Source organism: Chlorocebus sabaeus, chromosome X, assembly GCF_047675955.1.
Source record: "Chlorocebus sabaeus isolate Y175 chromosome X, mChlSab1.0.hap1, whole genome shotgun sequence".
Taxonomy (NCBI): Eukaryota; Metazoa; Chordata; class Mammalia; order Primates; family Cercopithecidae; genus Chlorocebus; species Chlorocebus sabaeus.
In genome coordinates, this window is record NC_132933.1 from 3087446 (window position 1) to 3106510 (window position 19065).

At 47.9% G+C, this 19065-nt stretch overlaps 3 protein-coding genes across 3 annotated transcripts; 2 read left to right on the top strand and 1 right to left on the bottom strand.

Moving 5' to 3' along the window:
• The first annotated feature begins 296 nt into the window (after positions 1 to 296).
• LOC103232764 (melanoma-associated antigen 3) lies at positions 297 to 3894 on the top strand. The gene is made up of 3 exons (XM_037989293.2): positions 297 to 332; positions 2091 to 2220; positions 2300 to 3894. The coding sequence occupies exon 3, from the start codon at positions 2365 to 2367 to the stop codon at positions 3307 to 3309; it is 945 nt and encodes a 314-aa protein (XP_037845221.1). The 5' UTR covers positions 297 to 332; positions 2091 to 2220; positions 2300 to 2364; the 3' UTR covers positions 3310 to 3894.
• Positions 3895 to 9690: 5796 nt separating this feature from the next.
• Positions 9691 to 10534, bottom strand: LOC103232762 (chondrosarcoma-associated gene 2/3 protein). Its single transcript, XM_007993011.3, is given in 3 exon segments — positions 9691 to 10067; positions 10222 to 10426; positions 10429 to 10534. Coding segments are annotated over 3 exon segments (381 nt in total). The 3' UTR covers positions 9691 to 9997.
• A 4820-nt stretch (positions 10535 to 15354) lies between these two features.
• LOC119623045 (melanoma-associated antigen 3-like) lies at positions 15355 to 18512 on the top strand. The gene is made up of 3 exons (XM_073013128.1): positions 15355 to 15390; positions 16788 to 16850; positions 16931 to 18512. The coding sequence occupies exon 3, from the start codon at positions 16996 to 16998 to the stop codon at positions 17938 to 17940; it is 945 nt and encodes a 314-aa protein (XP_072869229.1). The 5' UTR covers positions 15355 to 15390; positions 16788 to 16850; positions 16931 to 16995; the 3' UTR covers positions 17941 to 18512.
• Positions 18513 to 19065: the final 553 nt, after the last annotated feature.

Consider the following 19065-nt stretch of genomic DNA (forward strand, 5'->3'; position numbering starts at 1 on the left):
CCAGGCATCAACTTCAGGCCCCTGAGGGATGGCCGAAGCCTCCTCCCACCCCCAACTCCCCTGATCCCACTAGGACATACAGCCTCAGGATCCCCATCCCAATCTCTACCCCTTCACCCATCACCATCTTCGTGCTCACCCCCATCCCCATCCAGATCCCCATCCAGGCCGAATCCAGTTCCACCCCTGCTGTGAACCCAGGGAAGTACAGTTGCCCGGATGTGACGCCACTGACTTGCGCATTGGCGGTCAGACGGCGGCGAGATTCTCGCCCTGAGCAACGGCCTGATGTCGGCGGAGGGAAGCAGGCCCAGGCTTGGTGAGGAGGCAAGGTGAGACGCTGAGGGAGGACTGGGGCACGCCTTACCCCAGATAGAGGGCCCCAAATAATCCAGCGCTGCCTCTGCTGCCAGGCCTGGAACACTCACAAGGGAAGACGTCCTGAAGGCTGGGTCGCCACCACCTCACCCCGCCAACCCCCACTGCTTTAACCACAGGGAACTCTGGGGACGGAGCTTAATGTTGCCAGGGCAGGGCTGGTGAGAAGAGGTCAGGACCCACGCTGTTCCAGGAATCAAGGTCAGGACCCCAAGAGGCGACTGAGGGCAACCTAACCACCACCCCCACCGCCATTCCCATCCCCCAACACCAACCCCACCCCGATCCACCAACACCAACCCCACCCCTATTCCCCACTTCCAATTTCCATCCCCACCTCCACCCTCATCCTGGCAGAATCCAGGCTTTGCGCCTGGTATCAACTCACGGAAGCTCCGGGAATGGCGGCCAGGCACGTGAATCCTGAGGTTCACATCTACGGCTAAGGGAGGGAAGGGGTTCGGTATCGTCAGTACGGCCTTTGGGAAGCAGCGAAAGGGCCTAGGCCCTCCTGAAAGACAGTGGAGTCCTGAGGGGACCCAGCATGCCAGGACAAGAGGCCCTCTGTACCACTGTCTCAAACTGAGGCACCTTTTCATTAGGCCACGGGAATCCTAGGCATGCAGAGCCACTTCAGCAGGGGGTTGGGGCCCAGCCCTGCGAGGAGTCAAGGGGAGGAAGAAGAGGGAGGACTGAGGGGACCTTGGAGTCCAGATCGGTGGAAACCTTGGGCTAGGGGATGCTGGGCACAGTGACTGAATGTGCCCTGTGCTCATTGCGCCTTCAGAGTGACAGAGGGTTGAGGGCTGTGGCCTGAAGAGTGGGACTTCAGTTCAGCAGAGGGAGGAATCCCAGGATCTGCAGGACCCAAGGTGTACCTCCATGGGGCCCCCATCTGGTTGACAGATGCAGTGGTACTAGGCTCTGCCAAGCGTCCAGGTGGGGAGGCTGAGGGAGGATTGAGGGTACCCCTGGGCCTGGGACAGAATGTGGACTGCGGGCCCCAAAAAATCTACCCTGCCCCTGCTGTTACCTCAGAGAACCCGGGCAGGGCTGTCAGCCGAGGTCCCTCCGTTATCCTAGGATCATTGATGTCAGGGAAGGGGAGGCCTTGGTCTGAGGGGGCTGCACTCAGGTAAGTAGAGGGAGGCTCTCAGACCCTGCCACGAGTGGAGATGAGGACCAAGCAGTCTCCTCACCCAGGGCACATGGACTTCAATAAATTTGGACATCTCTCGTTGTCCTTCCTGGGAGGATCTGGGAATGTATGGCCAGATGTGGGTCCCCTCATGTTTATCTGTACCATATCAGGGATGTGAGTTCTTGACATGAGAGATTCTCAGACCAGCAAAAGGGAGGGATTAGGCCCTATAAGGAGAAAGCTGGGAGCCCTGAGTGAGCACAGAGGGTACCGTCCACCCCAGTAGAGTGGGGACCTCACAGAGTCTCGCCAGTCCTCCTGACAGTTCTGGGAATCCATGGCTGGGTTTACTGTCTGCACATTGAGGGCCCGTGGATTCTTCTCCCAGGAATCGGGAGCTCCAGGAACAAAGCAGTGAGGACGTGTCTGAGGCAGTATCCTCAGGTCACAGAGTAGAGGAGCTGAGATAGAGCCAACAGTGAAGGTTTGACTTGAATTCACACCAAGGGCCACACCAGCCCCAGAACACGTGGGACTCCAGTGCGTCTGGCCTCACCCTCAATACTTTCAGTCCTGCAGCCTCAGCATGCGCTGGCCAGCTGTAACCTGAGGTGCTCTCTCACTTCCTCCTTCAGGTTCTGAGGGGACAGGCTGACAAGGAGGACCAGAGGCCCCTGGAGGAGCACGGAAGGAGAAGATCTGTAAGTAAGCCTTTGTTGGAGCCTCCAAGGTTAGTTCAGTTTTTGGCTCAGGGCTCTCACACACTTCCTCTCTCCCCAGGCCTGTGGGTTTCCATTGCCCAGCTCCTGCCCACACTCCCGCCTACTGCCCTGACCAGAGTCAGCATGCCTCTTGAGCAGAGGAGTCAACACTACAAGCCTGAAGAAGGCCTTGAGGCCCGAGGAGAGGCCCTGGGCTTGGTGGGTGCACAGGCTTCTGCTACTGAGGAGCAGGAGACTGCCTCCTCCTCTTCTACTGTAGTGGAAGTCACCCTGGGGGAGGTGCCTGCTGCTGAGTCACCGGGTCCTCCCCAGAGTCCTCAGGGAGCCTCCACCCTCCCCACTACCATCAACTACACTCTCTGGAGCCAATCTGATGAGGACTCCAGCAGCCAAGAAGAGGAGGCGCCAAGCACCTTTCCTGACCTGGAGTCCGGCTTCCAGGCAGCACTCAGTAGGAAGGTGGCTGAGTTGGTTCATTTTCTGCTCCTCAAGTATCGAGTCAGGGAGCCAGTCACAAAGGCAGAAATGCTGGGGAGTGTCATGAGAAATTGCCAGTACTTCTTTCCTGTGATCTTCAGCAAAGCATCTGATTCCTTGCAGCTGGTCTTTGGCATCGAGCTGATGGAAGTGGACCCAGTCGGCCACTTGTACATCCTTGTCACCTGCCTGGGCCTCTCCTACGATGGCCTGCTGGGCGACAATCAGATCATGCCCAAGACAGGCCTCCTGATAATCGTCCTGGCCATAATCGCAAAAGAGGGCGACTGCGCCCCTGAGGAGAAAATCTGGGAGGAGCTGAGTGTGTTGGAGGTGTTTGAGGGGAGGGAGCACAGTATCTTCGCGGATCCCAGGAAGCTGCTCACCCAAGATTTCGTGCAGGAAAACTACCTGGATTACCGGCAGGTGCCTGGCAGTGATCCTGCATGCTACGAGTTCCTGTGGGGTCCAAGGGCCCTCGTTGAAACCAGCTATGTGAAAGTCCTGTACCATATGCTAAAAATCAGTGGAGGACCTCACTTTTCCTACCCACCCCTGCATGAATGGGCTTTGAGAGAGGGGGAAGAGTGAGTCCGAGCACACGTTGTAGCCAGGGCCAGTGGGAGGGGTCTGGGCCAGTGCACCTTCCAGGGCCCCATCCGTTAGCTTCCACTGCCTTGTGTGACATGAGGCCCATTCTTCATTCACTCTTTGAAGAGAGCAGTCAGCATTCTCAGTTTTGGGTTTCTGTTCTATTGGATGACTTGGAGATTTATCTTTGTTTCCTGTTGGAATTGCTCAAATGTTCCTTTTAACAGGTGGTTGAATGAACTTCAGCATCCACGTTTGTGAATGACAGTAGTCACACATAGTGCTGTTTATATAGTTTAGGAGTAAAAGTCTTGTTTTTTATTCAGATTGGGAAATCCATTCCATTTTGTGAATTGTGACGTAATTACAGCAGTGAAAAAGTATTTGCTTAAAATTGTGAGCGAATTAGCAATGACATACAAGGGATAAAGAACTCAAGACATTAAAAGATAGTTAATTCTTGCCTTATACCTCAGTCTATTCTGTAAAATTAAATAAATATGCATACCTGGATTTCCTGGGCTTCTTTGAGAATGCAAGTGAAATTAAATCTGAATAAATAATTCTTTCTGTTCCCTGGCTCATTTCTTTTCCATTCACGCATCATCTGCTCTGTGGAAGGCCCTGGGTTAGTAGTGGAGATGCTAAGGTAAGCCACACTCACGTCTCCCCATAGGGTTGTAGAGTCTAGGAGCTGCAGTCATATAATTAAGGTGGTGAGAAGTCCTGTAAGATGTAGGGGAAATGTAAGAGAGGGGTGAGGGTGTGGGCCTCCAGGTGAGAATGGTGGAGTGTAAATGCCCTGAGCTAGGGCATTTGGGGCTTTGATAAACTGCAGTTCCTTCTGAAGGAGCTGACTCTAATGAAGCTGGGTGGGTGCAGGGCCAGATTCTCAGAGAGTGAGAGAAAAGCCTGGAATGGAAAGCAACTCTGAGTGGTTTATTTCGGATTGGGGATGAAGAGAGAGGAGTCTCCACCTGGGGCAGGAATGGAAAGTGCCCTGTGCTTTTGTCCCACTACTATTGAACACAACCCAAGAAATAGGTGATGGACACCAATCATCTGCATGGGTTTCCTGAGCAATAAGGCTGAATTTCCCGGGAAGGGTGGCCCAGAAGCCACTGGCCAGGTGCTTTTCTGCCAGGCAGGGAGAACCAGAGCTGACTCCATTAAAAAGGCATTCTGACTAGCTAATCTTAAGTGCGATTTGACTAACTGTAAGCACGGGCTAGATTTTGGATGGTAACAAAATGCATGCAAATAGTGGATTGGGTGGGAAAGCAGCTGGGAGAGAGGGAAGGAGTTGATCTTTGACTCAGATTCTAGAAGTTTTGAGAAGAAGGATATATTAACACGTACATTGGGTTGAAGTGAAAGGGTGAAAATAGTTTAACATCTAAAATATTTCTAAAATTGTATTACAAAAATGCTGTACCAATTCAAATTCTCATAAAAATCACAATCGATTTAAAATTCTGAAATGTGGACCGGACATTTCTTCTCTGCTTTGAGAAGGATTTGGTCAGACTGAAGAGGAGCCAGGTAATGAGAGCAGACAGGAGACCCTCAGCCCATAAGGGAGGATCCAGCCGTTGCTGGCGTCCATGAGAGAGACCACATGTGAAACCAAGTCCATAGAACCCCAGGCAGGCTGGCACTCCGAGTTCTAAATCCAGAGTTCAGGCCGGTGGAGTCAGGGGCCTGAGGGGGAGAAGGGGGAAGGAGGAGGGAAGACAGGACAATGAATAGGAATAGGCTTGGGAAATCCCGGCACAATCATCACCAGCTGGAGGGGGCCCTGTGATCTGAGTGGGCAGGCCTGTTGGCTGAATGCACCAGGGCTGTGCTGGTCAACCTTCCTGCCCTCAGAATCCCCTTCCCTCTCTCAGGAAGAGCTTGGCTGACTCTCTGCATCATTCTGGGCCAGCTACCTCTCTTGAACACTCCAGTGGTCCTTTGCACCTTCACCAGCGTCCCAGATGTGGGAGCTGTCTTCATGCCTGCTCGGGGCTGGTGTTCTATCCCCTGGGGACCCTCCATAGAGGCTGGGCTATGTGAGTGGGTTGCTGACTGATGACCAACTGATGAGACAGGCCAGGAATGCAGTTGAAAGGGGCAGTGGGACTGCATGGAGGAGAAATGGGAGGAAGAGTGCCCAGGGACTAGTCAGCTCAGACTCTGCAGATGAAGGATTGGCTGTGGACGTGCCTTGAAAATGATCCAGGTGGTGACTGTGTCTCAGATAGCCATCTGTGGCTTCTGAACTCTTGACACACAAGGGGACAGGTGTCCTAGGGCAGTGATCGCTGGCCTATGTTGCCAGCAGACATTGTCAGGGGAGAGGGCTGGACCAAGGTCTGAACGTGAGCAAGTTGTATGGCAAGGCAGTGGAGGTGGCAGCTTTCCTTGTTAAACTGATGGGGACATGCGGGGTCCAATACAGGAAGCATCCTGTTGGCTGCATCCTCACTTCCATGACAGTGTTTGGTCCAGGGGAGAAGACGTCTGCAGTGACCCTCTCCGTGGTAGTTTCCACGGGATTTGTGAACTCAAATGAGCACAGGTGAAGGAACTGTGGGTTTTGTCATGTAGGCAGGAGGCCCAGGACAGGCAGACTCCATAATTTGAATCAAAGTATTCCCATGCCTGATAACTTCATTCATCCCATGCACTTACACATTCCTACAGAAAACTTTCATTGAATATATGCTGAGGAAACACGAAGTCAACAAAACACAAGAAAGCAGCAGTGCCCTTAACTCAGTCTCTGGGGGGCGTGAGGGAGATGGTGAGGTGGAAAGACATGTAAGAGTTTTAGGAAGTGAGGGACTGTGAACTGATGGATACAGTCTCTATTGACCTGACTTCTGAGGTTAGTGATGTTGTTCCGTTAGTTGAGAGGGAGGGAGAAGGGTGAGTTGGTGGTGATTTGATGAAGAAGATGGTGGAGGATGAGCTCCGTGCACAGCATTTTAAAGCTCAGTCAAGGATTTTTTGGACATGGATGTTTTATGAAAATTATAAATAGTGTTTCTAACACCCACAAGTAGTGATGTACATATTGACATGTCACATGCCTTTCCCACGTAATAAGATGAATGCAAGGTCTTCCCCCAACTGTACCTACCACTGACATCACTTTTGTAAATATCCCCTAGAATTCTAAAGCGGGTGGGTGCCATAGTTAACTAAACTTTTCTTTTCCTGATAAACACATACATTCTTTCCCATTTGTTGCTATGATTAATAGAACTGAAATAAGCATATGTTTTTGGACACATAGGCATGCTTTCCAATAAGAAAGATATATTAACATGGGCATTGGGTTAATGTAGAAATGGTGTGAATAGTTTAACTCTTTAGAAATACTGTCAAAATGTATTCCAAAAATACTGTACCAATGAATTTTCTCACAAATGAATAGACGTGAATATCCTACACTCACAGAAAGATTTTGTGTTATCAATCTTCTAATTGTTGGTGAAAATTATGAATAAAATTTGGTGAAGAAATATTGCCTCGCTGTTATTTTAAATTGTGTCTTTCCTTTCTCTAATTCGGTTAAGTACACACTAACTTAATCCCTTAGCCATATGAAGTTGGATTTATGCAGTGACATGCTGAGTAACATTTCTCTAGGCATGATTTAAAATTCTGAAATGGGGACCCGACATTTCTCAAATCCTTTGAGAAGGATTTGATCAGAATGAACAGGAGCCAGGGAAGGAGAGCAGACAGGACACCCTCGGCCCATGAGGGTAATAGGGAGGATCCAGCGGTGTTATGGTTTGGTTGTGTCCCCACCCAAATCTCATCTTGAATTGTAGCTCCCATAATCTCCAGGTGTCATGGGAGGGACAAGTTGGGAGGTAATTGAATCACAGGGGTAAGTTTCCCCCATGCTGTTCCCGCCATAGTGAATAAGTCTTAGGAAATCTGATGTTTTCACAAAGGGCAGTTCCCCTGCACATGCTCTCTTGCCTGCTGCTGTGTGAGACATATCTTTGCTCCTTTGCCTTCTGCCATGATTGTGAGGCCTCCCCAGCCATGTAGAACTGTCAGTCCATTAAAGTTCTTTTTTTTTATTATAAATTACCCAGTCTCAGGTATTTCTTTACAGCAGTATGAAAATGAACGAATATAAGGGGAGAGCAAAGGCCAGAGTCCATGAGAGAGACCATATATGAAACGAAGTCCACAGGATCCCAGGCAGGCTGTCATTCAGAGCTCTGAATCCAGAGTTCAGTCCGGTGGGGGCAGGAACCTGAGGGACAGAAGGGGTAAGGGAAGATGGAGGGCAGGACAATGAACAGGAATAGGCTTCGAAAATTCTAGTATCATAATCACCAGCTGGAGGGGTCCGTGTGATCTGAATGGACAAGCCTGTTGACTGAACGCACCAGCGGTGTGCTAAACACCCAACCCTCCCTCAGAATCCCCTTCCCTCTCTCACGAAGAGTATGGTTGGCTCCCTGCATCATTCTGGGTGAGTTCCCTCTCTCGACCACTCCAGTGGTTGTGTGCACTTTTGCCAGTGTCCCAGGGCAGGGAGTTGTCTTCATGCCTGCTGCGGGCTGCTGTTTTATCCCCTGTGGACCCTCCATAGAGCCTGGACTGAGCAACAACCAAGACAGGCCAGGAATATTTATGAGGAGTGTAAGGTGGCAGCATGGCTGCATGGAGAGGAAGTTGGAGGAAGAGTGCCCTGGGACTAGTCAACTCCAACTCTGCAGATGAAGGACTGACTGTGGACATGCAATGAAAAAGATGCAGGTGGTGACTATGTCTCCGATGGACTCGTGAGACTTCTGATCTCTTGGCACACGAGGAAACAGGTGTCCTGGGGCTCTGATCACTGGTCTATGTTGCCACCAGACAGTGTCTGCCGTAGTGGGCTGGCCCATGCTGTGTACGTAAGCAGGTTGGATGGCAAGGCAGTGGAGTTGGCACCCTTCCTTGTGGAACTGATGGGGATATGTGGGGTCCAATAGAGGAAGCATCATGCACCATCCTGTTGGGAGCATCCTCATCTCCATGACAGTGTTTGGGTCTAGGGAGAAGGCGTCTGCCGTGACCCGCTCTGTGGTAGTTGCCACGGAATTTCTGAACCCAAAGGAGCACAGGTGAAGGAACTGTGGGTTTCTTCATGCAGGCAGGAGGCCCGGGATAGGCAGACTCCATAATCTGAATAAAAGAATTCCCATGCCTGGTAATTTCATTCATTCCATGCACTTATTAATTCCTACAGAAACTTTTATTGAATATATGCTGAGGAAACACCAAGTCAACAAAACAAAAGAAAGTGGCAAGTCCCTTAATTCAGTCTGTAGGGAGTGTGGGGGACATGCAGAGGTGGTGTGAATCGCCCACCTGAGCCAGGGAGGCCAGGAAGGCAGAGCCAGACTTGGGGACTGGCAGTGTGCAAGAAAGGGAGCGACAGCCTGTGTCCCGGCCAGAAAGCTCTCCTTCTGACACTGTCGATCTGGTTTTCCTCCTGGGTGCTGCCTGTGTGTGAAAGCAACTGCTGCTCTCTGTGCCTACCTGCCTTTGTTAATAGGGAAAATGCTCATGGTTGGTGGATGCTCACTTCTGCTCACCTTGGATCACTTCTACTGAAGGGGTGGTTTGACAGCAAGAAGACAGGAAGAAACTTTTGGGGATGATGAATATATTTTGCACCTTCACTGTGGTTGTGGTTTCATGGGACTAAATATTTGTCAAAACTGTTTGATTTGTTTCTCAGTATTTAGGAGAAAAAGTAAGCAGAAAACCAGGAAGTATATAGATGACCTGAAAAGCACCATTAACTACTCTGACCAAATAAAAGAGTAAGAAAAGCACTGCATTCAAGATTGGCAGAATAAACAATCCTCTCAAGTGTGCATGAAATATTTCCCAAGATAGGTGGTATTCTGGGCCATCAAACAAAGCTTACAAATTTAAAAGAATAGAAATAATAGAAAGCCTCTTCTTAGACCATAATATAATTAAACTCAAAACCAAACACCAAGATATCTGAAAAATGCCCAAACATTGGAAATTTTAAAATATGCTCCCAAATAACCTATGGGTCAAAGAGGGAGTCTCAGGAGAATTCTAAAAATGCATTAAGTTGAATGAAAATAAAAATATACATACAAAAAGTGGGATTCAGCTAGAGTATTTCTTTGAGGGAAATATATAGCATATTTTAAATGTTTATATTAGAAAATAAAATCTAAAATCAATAACTAAAACTATCACCCTAGGAAACTAAAGAAAGAAGAGCAAGTTGAATTTAAATAAATTGTAGAGGATCCCCCCTCCCTCCCTTCCCACATTCCCACCTCTTCCCCCTTACTCCCTACCCCCACCATTTGAGACACACAGACACACACATCATTTCACAACATGTTCATTTTATTTCCATCACCATGGGGCATACCCTGTGGGGTGTAAAATGTACTCTACACCCTGTTGGCTACTTATTTGGGGTTAGACCTCTGGAGACTTTACCGATAGACTTGAGGTCTCTGGCCTTGCCCAGGAATTACTGGTTGCCCAAGGAGTTGCTGGAGACGGGGGAAGTCTCCATGTCCTTGTGGTCCTGCTGCGGCTCATTTTGATTGAGTTCCTCATTTGGCCGGTCAGAGTGGCTGGATAGTGTTGGCCCACTCTATTCCTCAGGGTTTTTTGAAATGGTGGTCTTTCAGGGAGAGACTTTTGTTCCTGGAACTTCCTTGGCGGGTCCCTTTTCCCTTCCGGGTTGTCTTGGGAACCTGGAAGGACAACAGGGAGATCAAAGAAGGGCACTGGTTTGGGGAAGAGGATGGAGGAGGGGGGAGAACAGAGGCTTCATAGAGAAATGATACAGACTGGGGTGGGCGTTTTGCCAGGGGAGCACAGGAGTCAGAACTTGGGTGGGCCGTTCACTTTGATAGGGCTTCTGGGCTGGGGTTGAGAGGATGCTTTCCCCTTCCTCGCCTCTTTGGTGTTGGCGGGTGGTTTTTGGACAATGGGCTGGAGGCTCGTGGTTTCCTGGACATGTTCACCACACCAGCATCTCTCAACAATCTACTCCAGTCCACCTGGTCTCCCCCTGCCTCCCCCAGGACAGCGAAGGCAGGCCAGCAGGTGGAAACTCACACAGCATTTTTATGTTAGTCTTGTGGTAGAATTCCTTTTCCCGGAAAGCCTGATATTTTCTCTTAACACCTTCAACTAATTGGATGAGGCCCATCCACATTATGGAAGTTATACTGCTTTACTTAAAGTCAACTGATTGTAAATGTTGATCACATCTACAAAATACCTTCACAGCAACATGTAGACTGCTGATTGACCACACAGCTGAGCACTATAGCCTAGCCAGGTTGACACATAATTCTAGCCATTGCATATACCTTGCACCATACAAAAATATAACTCAAAGTGAACCACAGACTTTAAATGCCAAAATTACATTTTTTTTTTCTAGGACAAAACAAAAAAAAAATTGTGTTACCTGAGGTTATGTCTTAGCTCAGGCTGCCATAACATAATGCCATAGACTGAGTAGCTGAAACAGTAGAAATTTATTTATTTTTTTTCACACTTTTGAAGTTTGGAAGTCCCAGATCATAGACTGGCAGGGTTGGCTTCTGGTGATGGCCTTATTCCTGGCTTGTAGATGGCCCTTTATCAGTATGTCCGTTCTTGGCCTTTCCTCTGTGCATGTGCAGAGATAGAGAGAGAGAGAGAGAGAGAGAGAGAGAGAGAGAGAGAGAGAGGGAGAGAGAGAGAAAGGTCATGCAGGCACAAAAGTACTTTCTTCTGTCTCTTCTCCCTTCTTATAACCACACCAATTCTATGGGATCAAGGCCCCACCCTTATGACCTTTTTTAATATCAGTTTCTTCCTTAGAAGTGTCATCTCCAAATACAGACACCCTGGGGCTGAAGGCTTCAAAATATGAATTTGGTGGAGGACATAAGCATTAGCAAAGAATAGACACGTAGATTAATAAAACAGAATAAAGCTTAGAAACAGACCTGCACACATACAGTCAGGTGATTCACAACAAAGGCAATAATGGTGAATGTACAGGTTTTCCAATAAAAGGTGCCTGAACAATTAGACGTCTATACACAAATTATAATAACCTGGACATATCCTTACATATTCCACGAAAATTTGCTCAAGATACATCATAGACCTAATGAAAAATCCAAAAACTGTACAACATCTATAAGAAAACATAAGAGAATATCCACATAACTTTGAGTTTGGTGATGAGTTTTTAAATTCAACACCAAAAGCATGATCAGTGAAAGAAAAATTTGCCAAGTTGATTTTATTAAAATAAAAATCTTATGCTCTTCAAAGGACTATGTTAAGAGAATGAAAACAGAAGCCACAGACTAGCAGAAAACATCTGTGGCACACATATGTGATAAAGAACTTGTCTCTACAGTATGTATGAACTCTTAAAGCTCAACGATAGAAAAAAATGAAAACAGTCAAAGATCTGAACACACATTACACCAAAGAAGATACACACATGGCAAATAAGCATACTAAAAGTACTGAGCGTCCTTTGTCATTAGATAATTGTGTACTAAAATGAGATACCACTACACACCTATTAGAATGTCCAAAATCCATAAAAAGCAAAACAAAGAAAACAAAACCAAGACCAATTGCCAGTGAAGATGTGGAGCAACAGAAACTCTCATTCATTGCGGGTGGAGATGCAACATGGTACAGCCACTTTGGAAGACAATTTGGCATTTTCTTAAAAAACTGAACATAGGCTTATCATAAGATTCAGCAGCCGTACTCAATCAATTTACCCAATTGATTTGAAAACATGTCTCCATACAAAATTGTATATGAATGTGTACAGTAGCTTATTTCATAATCACCAAAAATAGAAGCATCCAAAATGTATGTCATTTGGTGAATCGATATATACATATATATGTGTATACATATAAATATCTAAATATTTATTTAAATATACATACATTTAAATATACACATATAAATTTACATATTTAAATATACATATATAAATTTTAAATTTAAATATACACATATAAATATATTTAAATATACATATATACAATATATTTAACATATGTACAACAATATACACTATATATGTATATGTATATTTAAATATACTATATATGTATATAAATATATATGTATATTGCTTTCGTGAGGTGACGATTTTGATTTTGCTGTAGTAATCTGTTGCACACCTCGTTCTGAAAGCTGATGCACTTGAATATTCCACATACCTTTTCCTTTGAATTTTCAAGATCATATATATATCTCTATGATACAACCAGACATTGATACTACCACTCCTCAATGAAAAGGAATAAGTTACAAGCCACACAAAGTTATACATGACTCTTCAGTTCATTATGCTACGTGAAAGAAGCCAGTCTAAAAAGGCTACATAGTATAAGATTCTATTTATATGACATTCTGGAAAATGCAAAATTATAAAGATGAAAAAGCTGTCAGTGGTAGGCACGGGGTTTATCTGACAAGCACAAGGGATTTATCAGGGCAGTCAAACTAGTATCCATCATACTGTAAAGGTGGATGCACGCTTGCTTTGGTCTGAATATTTTTGTTGCCACAAAATTCATGTGCTGAAATACCAAGGTGACGGTAGTAGGTGGAAGGTGGGATATTTGGAGAATGACTAGAGCATGAGAGCAGAGTCCTCATGAATGGGATTAGTGTTTTTATAAAATAGACCCTACAGAGATCCTTTACCCCTTCTTGCATGTGAGGACATAGGGAAAAGGCTGCTGTCTATGAACTAGGGAGCAGGTCTCCACCAGACATGAAATCTGCCAGCACCTTGATCTTGGACTTCCCAACCTCCAGAATGTGAGAAATAATGTTGTGTTGTTTATAAGCCACCCAGTCGACACTATTTTTGTTATGGGAGCCCAAAAGGACTAAGACAATGGCTGTAGGCATTTGTCAAAACCCATATATCTTTGCGGCACAAAGAGTGAAGCTTAATGTATGTAAAGTTTAAAAGTAACTTAAGAGGTTGGAGAATCACGTAACAGAGTGTAAAATGTTACACACACACAGAAACCTAGCTGTATTATAGATGTATGAAGCAACCAGAGAGAAGCAAGTTGGGGGAAAAGTTATGATATTTGGGTACTCCATCAAAGAAATATATTTTTTATAAAGTATAAGTCATCCAGATAAGTATGTAAAATGGATGAACATTTCATAATCATTTATTTAACTTTTTAGAGATGAATACTATTGGGTTTTTGTTTAATAAAAAGTCCTTTTATTTTAAAATGCATATTAAGTTATTTAGAGATAAAATGGTATAATGCCTTAGATTTGCTCCATGTTATTCCAGAAGCTGATATGCAGGTAGGCGAGTGTCTAACTGGAACCAGATTTGCTGTGTAGTTAAAGTTGTTCATGCTGGGTATCAAGTATACTGGGTTCATTATATTGGTTTCTGTTATTCTGTATGTGTGAAGGCTTTCCCTAATGAGACATTTTTATCATAAATATGCCATTAAAAGTGAAATCCTCAATGAAACCGACCACTTTGTAGAAATAAAATAAATCAGTAACCAAACTGATCCAAAGAGAAATATAAAACTTTAATTAAGCTATATAAACTGAAACTGTACAATATTCAAAGCTCAAGTCACCCTCAAACATTCCAGGTTAGGCAGTTTTGGATTCCAGTTCTACCAAATGATGAGGGAAAACTAACCACCATCTTACATCAACTCTTCCAGAACATACAAAAGATTGACAATTGTTCAATTCATTCTTCCAGACTAGCCCTCCTGGATTCAAAACCAGATGAGGACCACATCCCACCCCTGATGGAAAAAGAACACATCAAGTAAGCTCCTAGACGTAGCCTGCCTAGACGGCAGATGAAAGAATGGGTAGAATAAAAGTTTTTAAATTTCCACTTCACTTCATTGCACAATCTGAGGCAGTCCCTGGAAACACGATGCCAAGAGCCCTAGTGTAATAGCAGAACACCAGGAAAATTGTATTGGTTAAGGTAGTATGGCTCCAGAGTTCTGCTAATAACAACCTGAAGCCAACACAGTGGGAGAGGAATTACGTTTAAAAAAAAAAAATTCTTTCAACAGAACACAAAGACTGGAATAGAACTAGAATAAGATATCAGAGTGAATCATGCATACTAAGGGTAGATGTTAGTTCATAGAAATAAATATACATATTGCTACCTACATATATACTTGTAGGATATGTAAACCCTATTTCTTCGATTCAGAGAATAAATCATTCGGTACCAAAAGTTTGCCAAGTGTAGCTCTGGCTGGGGAGGAGCCCCCGTGGGAAGGTGTGCGTCTTCTCCCAGAGGTCACTACAACCGGGGGAGCTGCCGCCCTGCAGGGAGCACCTGACCTGGGACCCGCAGCCATTCTCTACAAGGGGTGCAGCTATGCAAATGCTCAGAGGTGACAGAAACAGAGCATCTCCTGCCCATCACTTCATTCAACAGCCAGGGGTGAGGAAGAGGACCCTCCTGAGTGAAGACAGAGGGTCCACAGCCCCCCCACCTTGCCACATAGAGGGGCCACAGAATCCAGCTCAGCCCCTCTTGTCAGCCCTGGTAAACGCAGGCATTGATGTCACCCTGACCACACACCTCCCCCCAGTGCCACTTCGGGGGGACTCAGAGTCAGAGACTTGGTCTGGGGGGAGCAGACACAATCGGCAGAGGATGGCCGTCCAGGCTCGGCCAGGTATTCAAGTCAGGACCCTGAGGGATGACCAAAGGCCCCTCCCACCCCCAACTCCCCCGACCCCACCAGGATCTACAGCCTCAGGATCCCCATCCCAATCTCTACCCCTTCACCCATCACCATCTTCATGCTCACCCCCATCCCCATCCAGATCCCCATCCCGGCCGAATCCAGTTCCACCCCTGCTGTGAACCCAGGGAAGTACAGTTGCCCGGATGTGACGCCACTGACTTGCGCATTGGCGGTCAGACGGCCGCGAGATTCTCGCCCTGAGCAACGGCCTGATGTCGGCGGAGGGAAGCAGGCCCAGGCTTGGTGAGGAGGCAAGGTGAGACGCTGAGGGAGGACTGAGGCAGGTCTCACCCCAGACAGAGGGCCCCAAATAATCCAGCACTGTCTGTACTGCCCGGCCTGGACCACTCTGCAGGGGAAGACTTCCAGGCTGAGTCGCCACCTCCTTACCCTGCCCACCCCCACCGGTATAGCCACAGGGAACTCTGGAGACAGAGCTTAATGTGGCCAGGGCAGGGCTGGTGAGAAGAGGTCAGGGCCCACGCTGTGCCAGGAATCAAGGTCAGGACCCCAAGAGACGACTGAGGGCAACCTAACCACCACCCCCACCACCATTCCTATCCCCCAACACCAACCCCACCCCCATCCCCCATTCCCCATTCCCATCCCCACCCCCACCCACATCCTGGCAGAATACGGGCTTTGCCCCTGGTATCAACTCAGGGAAGCGCCGGGAATGGCAGCCAGGCACGTGAGTCCTGAGGTTCACATCTACGGCTGAGGGAGGGAACGGGTTCGGTATCGTCAATACCGCCTTTAGGAAGTAGCAAAAGGGCCTAGGCCCTCCTGGAAGATAATGGAGTCCTGAGGGGACCCAGCATGCCAGGACAGGGGGCCCACGGTACCCGTCTCAAACTGAGGCACCTTTTCATTAGGCCACGGGAATCCTAGGCATGCAGAGCCACTTCAGCAGGGGGTTGGGGCCCAGCCCTGCGAGGAGTCAAGGGGAGGAAGAAGAGGGAGGACTGAGGGGACCTTGGAGTCCAGATCGGTGGAAACCTTGGGCTAGGGGATGCTGGGCACAGTGACCGAATGTGCCCCGTGCTCATTGCGCCTTCAGAGTGACAGAGGGTTGAGGGCTGTGGCCTGAAGAGTGGGACTTCAGGTCAGCAGAGGGAGGAATCCCAGGATGTGCAGGACCCAAGATGTACCCCCAAGGCGCCCCCATCTGGTCGACAGATGCAGAGGTCTTAGGATCTGCAAAGCGTCCAGGTGAGAAGCCTGAGGGAGGATTGAGGGTACCCCTGGGACAGAATGCGGACTGGGGGTCCCATAAAAATCTGCCCTGCTCCTGCTGTTACCTCAGAGAGCCTGGGCAGGGCTGTCAGCTGAGGTCCCTCCATTATCCTAGGATCATTGATGTCAGGAAAGGGGAGGCCTTGGTCTGAGGGGGTTGCACTCAGGTAAGTAGAGGGAGGCTCTCAGACCCTGCCAGGAGTGGAGGTGAGGTAGTGTCCTCAGGTCACAGAGTAGAGGGGGCTGAGATAGTGCCAATAGTGAAGGTTTGCCTTGAATTCACACCAAGGGCCACACCCGCCCGAGAACACATAGGACTCCAGAGCACCTAACCTCACCCTCAATACTTTCAGTTCTGCAACCCTAGTATGCACTGACTGGCTGTACCCTGAGGAGCCCTCTCACTTCCTCCTTCAGGTTCTGAGGGGACAGGCTGACAAGGAGGACCAGAGGCCCCTGGAGGAGCACGGAAGAAGATCTGTAAGTAAACCTTTGTTAGAGTCTCTAAGGTTCAGTTCAGTTCTCAGCTGAGGGCTCTCACGTGCTTCCTCTCTCCCCAGGCCTGTGGGTCTCCATTGCCCAGCTCCTGCCCACATTCCCGCCTGCTGCCCTGACCAGAGTAAACATGTCTCTTGAGCAGAGGAGTCAGCACTGCAAGCCTGAAGAAGGCCTTGAGGCCCAAGGAGAGGCCCTGGGCCTGGTGGGTGCGCAGGCTCCTGCTACTGAGGAGCAGGAGACTGCCTCCTCCTCTTCTACTGTAGTGGAAGTCACCCTGGGGGAGGTGCCTGCTGCTGAGTCACCGGGTCCTCCCCAGAGTCCTCAGGGAGCCTCCACCCTCCCCACTACCAACAACTACACACTCTGGAGCCAATTTGATGAGGACTCCAGCAACCAAGAAGAGGAGGGGCCAAGCACCTTTCCTGACCTGGAGTCCGGCTTCCAGGCAGCACTCAGTAGGAAAGTGGCTGAGTTGGTTCATTTTCTGCTCCTCAAGTATCGAGCCAGGGAACCAGTCACAAAGACGGAAATGCTGGGGAGTGTCATGAGAAATTGCCAGTACTTCTTTCCTGTGATCTTCAGCAAAGCATCTGATTCCTTGCAGCTGGTCTTTGGCATCGAGCTGATGGAAGTGGACCCAGTCGGCCACTTGTACATCCTTGTCACCTGTCTGGGCCTCTCCTACGATGGCCTGCTGGGCGACAATCAGATCATGCCCAAGGCAGGCCTCCTGATAATCGTCCTGGCCATAATCGCAAAAGAGGGCGACTGCGCCCCTGAGGAGAAAATCTGGGAGGAGCTGAATGTGTTGGAGGTGTTTGACGAGAGGGGAGACAGTATCTTTGCGGATCCTAGGAAGCTGCTCACCCAAGATTTCGTGCAGGAAAACTACCTGGATTACCGGCAGGTGCCTGGCAGTGATCCTGCATGCTACGAGTTCCTGTGGGGTCCAAGGGCCCTCGTTGAAACCAGCTATGTGAAAGTCCTGTACCATATGCTAAAAATCAGTGGAGGACCTCACTTTTCCTACCCACCCCTGCATGAATGGGCTTTGAGAGAGGGGGAAGAGTGAGTCGGAGCACGCATTGCAGCCAGGCCAGTGGGAGGGGTCTAGGCCAGTGCACCTTCCAGGGCCCCATCCGTTAGCTTCCACTGCCTCGTGTGACATGAGGCCCATTCTTCACTCTTTGAAGAGAGCAGTCAGCATTCTCAGTTTTGGGTTTCTGTTCTATTGAATGACTTGGAGATTTATCTTTGTTTCCTGTTGGAATTGCTCAAATGTTCCTTTTAACGGATGGTTGAATGAACTTCAGCATCCAAGTTTGTAAATGACAGTAGTCACACATGGTGCTGTTTATATAGTTTAGGAGTAAGAGTCTTGTTTTTTATTCAGATTGGGAAATCCATTCCATTTTGTGAATTGTGACATAATAACAGCAGTGGAAAAAGTATTTGCTTAAAATTGTGAGCGAATTAGCAATAACATACATGAGATAAAGAAGTCAAGACATTAAAAGATAGTTAATTCTTGCCTTATACCTCAGTCTATTCTGTAAAATCAAACAAATATGCATACCTGGATTTCCTTCGCTTCTTTGAGAATGCAAGAGAAATTAAATCTGAATAAATAATTCGTCCGGTTCACTGGGTCATTTCTTTTCCATTCACTCAGCATCTGCTCTGTGGAAGGCCCTGGGTTAGTAGTGGAGATGCTAAGGTAAGCCACACTGACATCTACCCATAGAGTTGTAGAGTCTAGGAGCTGTGGTCATATAGTTAAGGTGGCGAGAAGTCCCGTAAGATGTAGAGGAAATGTAAGAGAGTGGTGAGGGTGTGGGGCTCCAGGTGAGAGTGGTGGAGTGTAAATGCCCCGAGCTGGGACATTTTGGGCTTTGGGAATCTGCAGTTCCATCTGAAGGAGCTGACACTCATGAAGCTGGGTGAGTCCAGGGCCAGATTCTCAAGAGAGTGAGAGAAAAGCCTGGAATGGAAAGCAACTCTGAGCAGTTTCTTTAGAATGGAGAATGAACCGAGAGGAATCTCCACCTGGGGCAGGAATGGGAGGTGTCCTGTCCTTTCGTCCCACTGCTATTGAACACAGCCCAAGATGCACGTGATGGACACCCATCATCTGCAAGGGTTTCCTGAGAGGTAAGACTGAATTTCCCGGGAAGAATGGCCCAGAAGCCACTGGCCA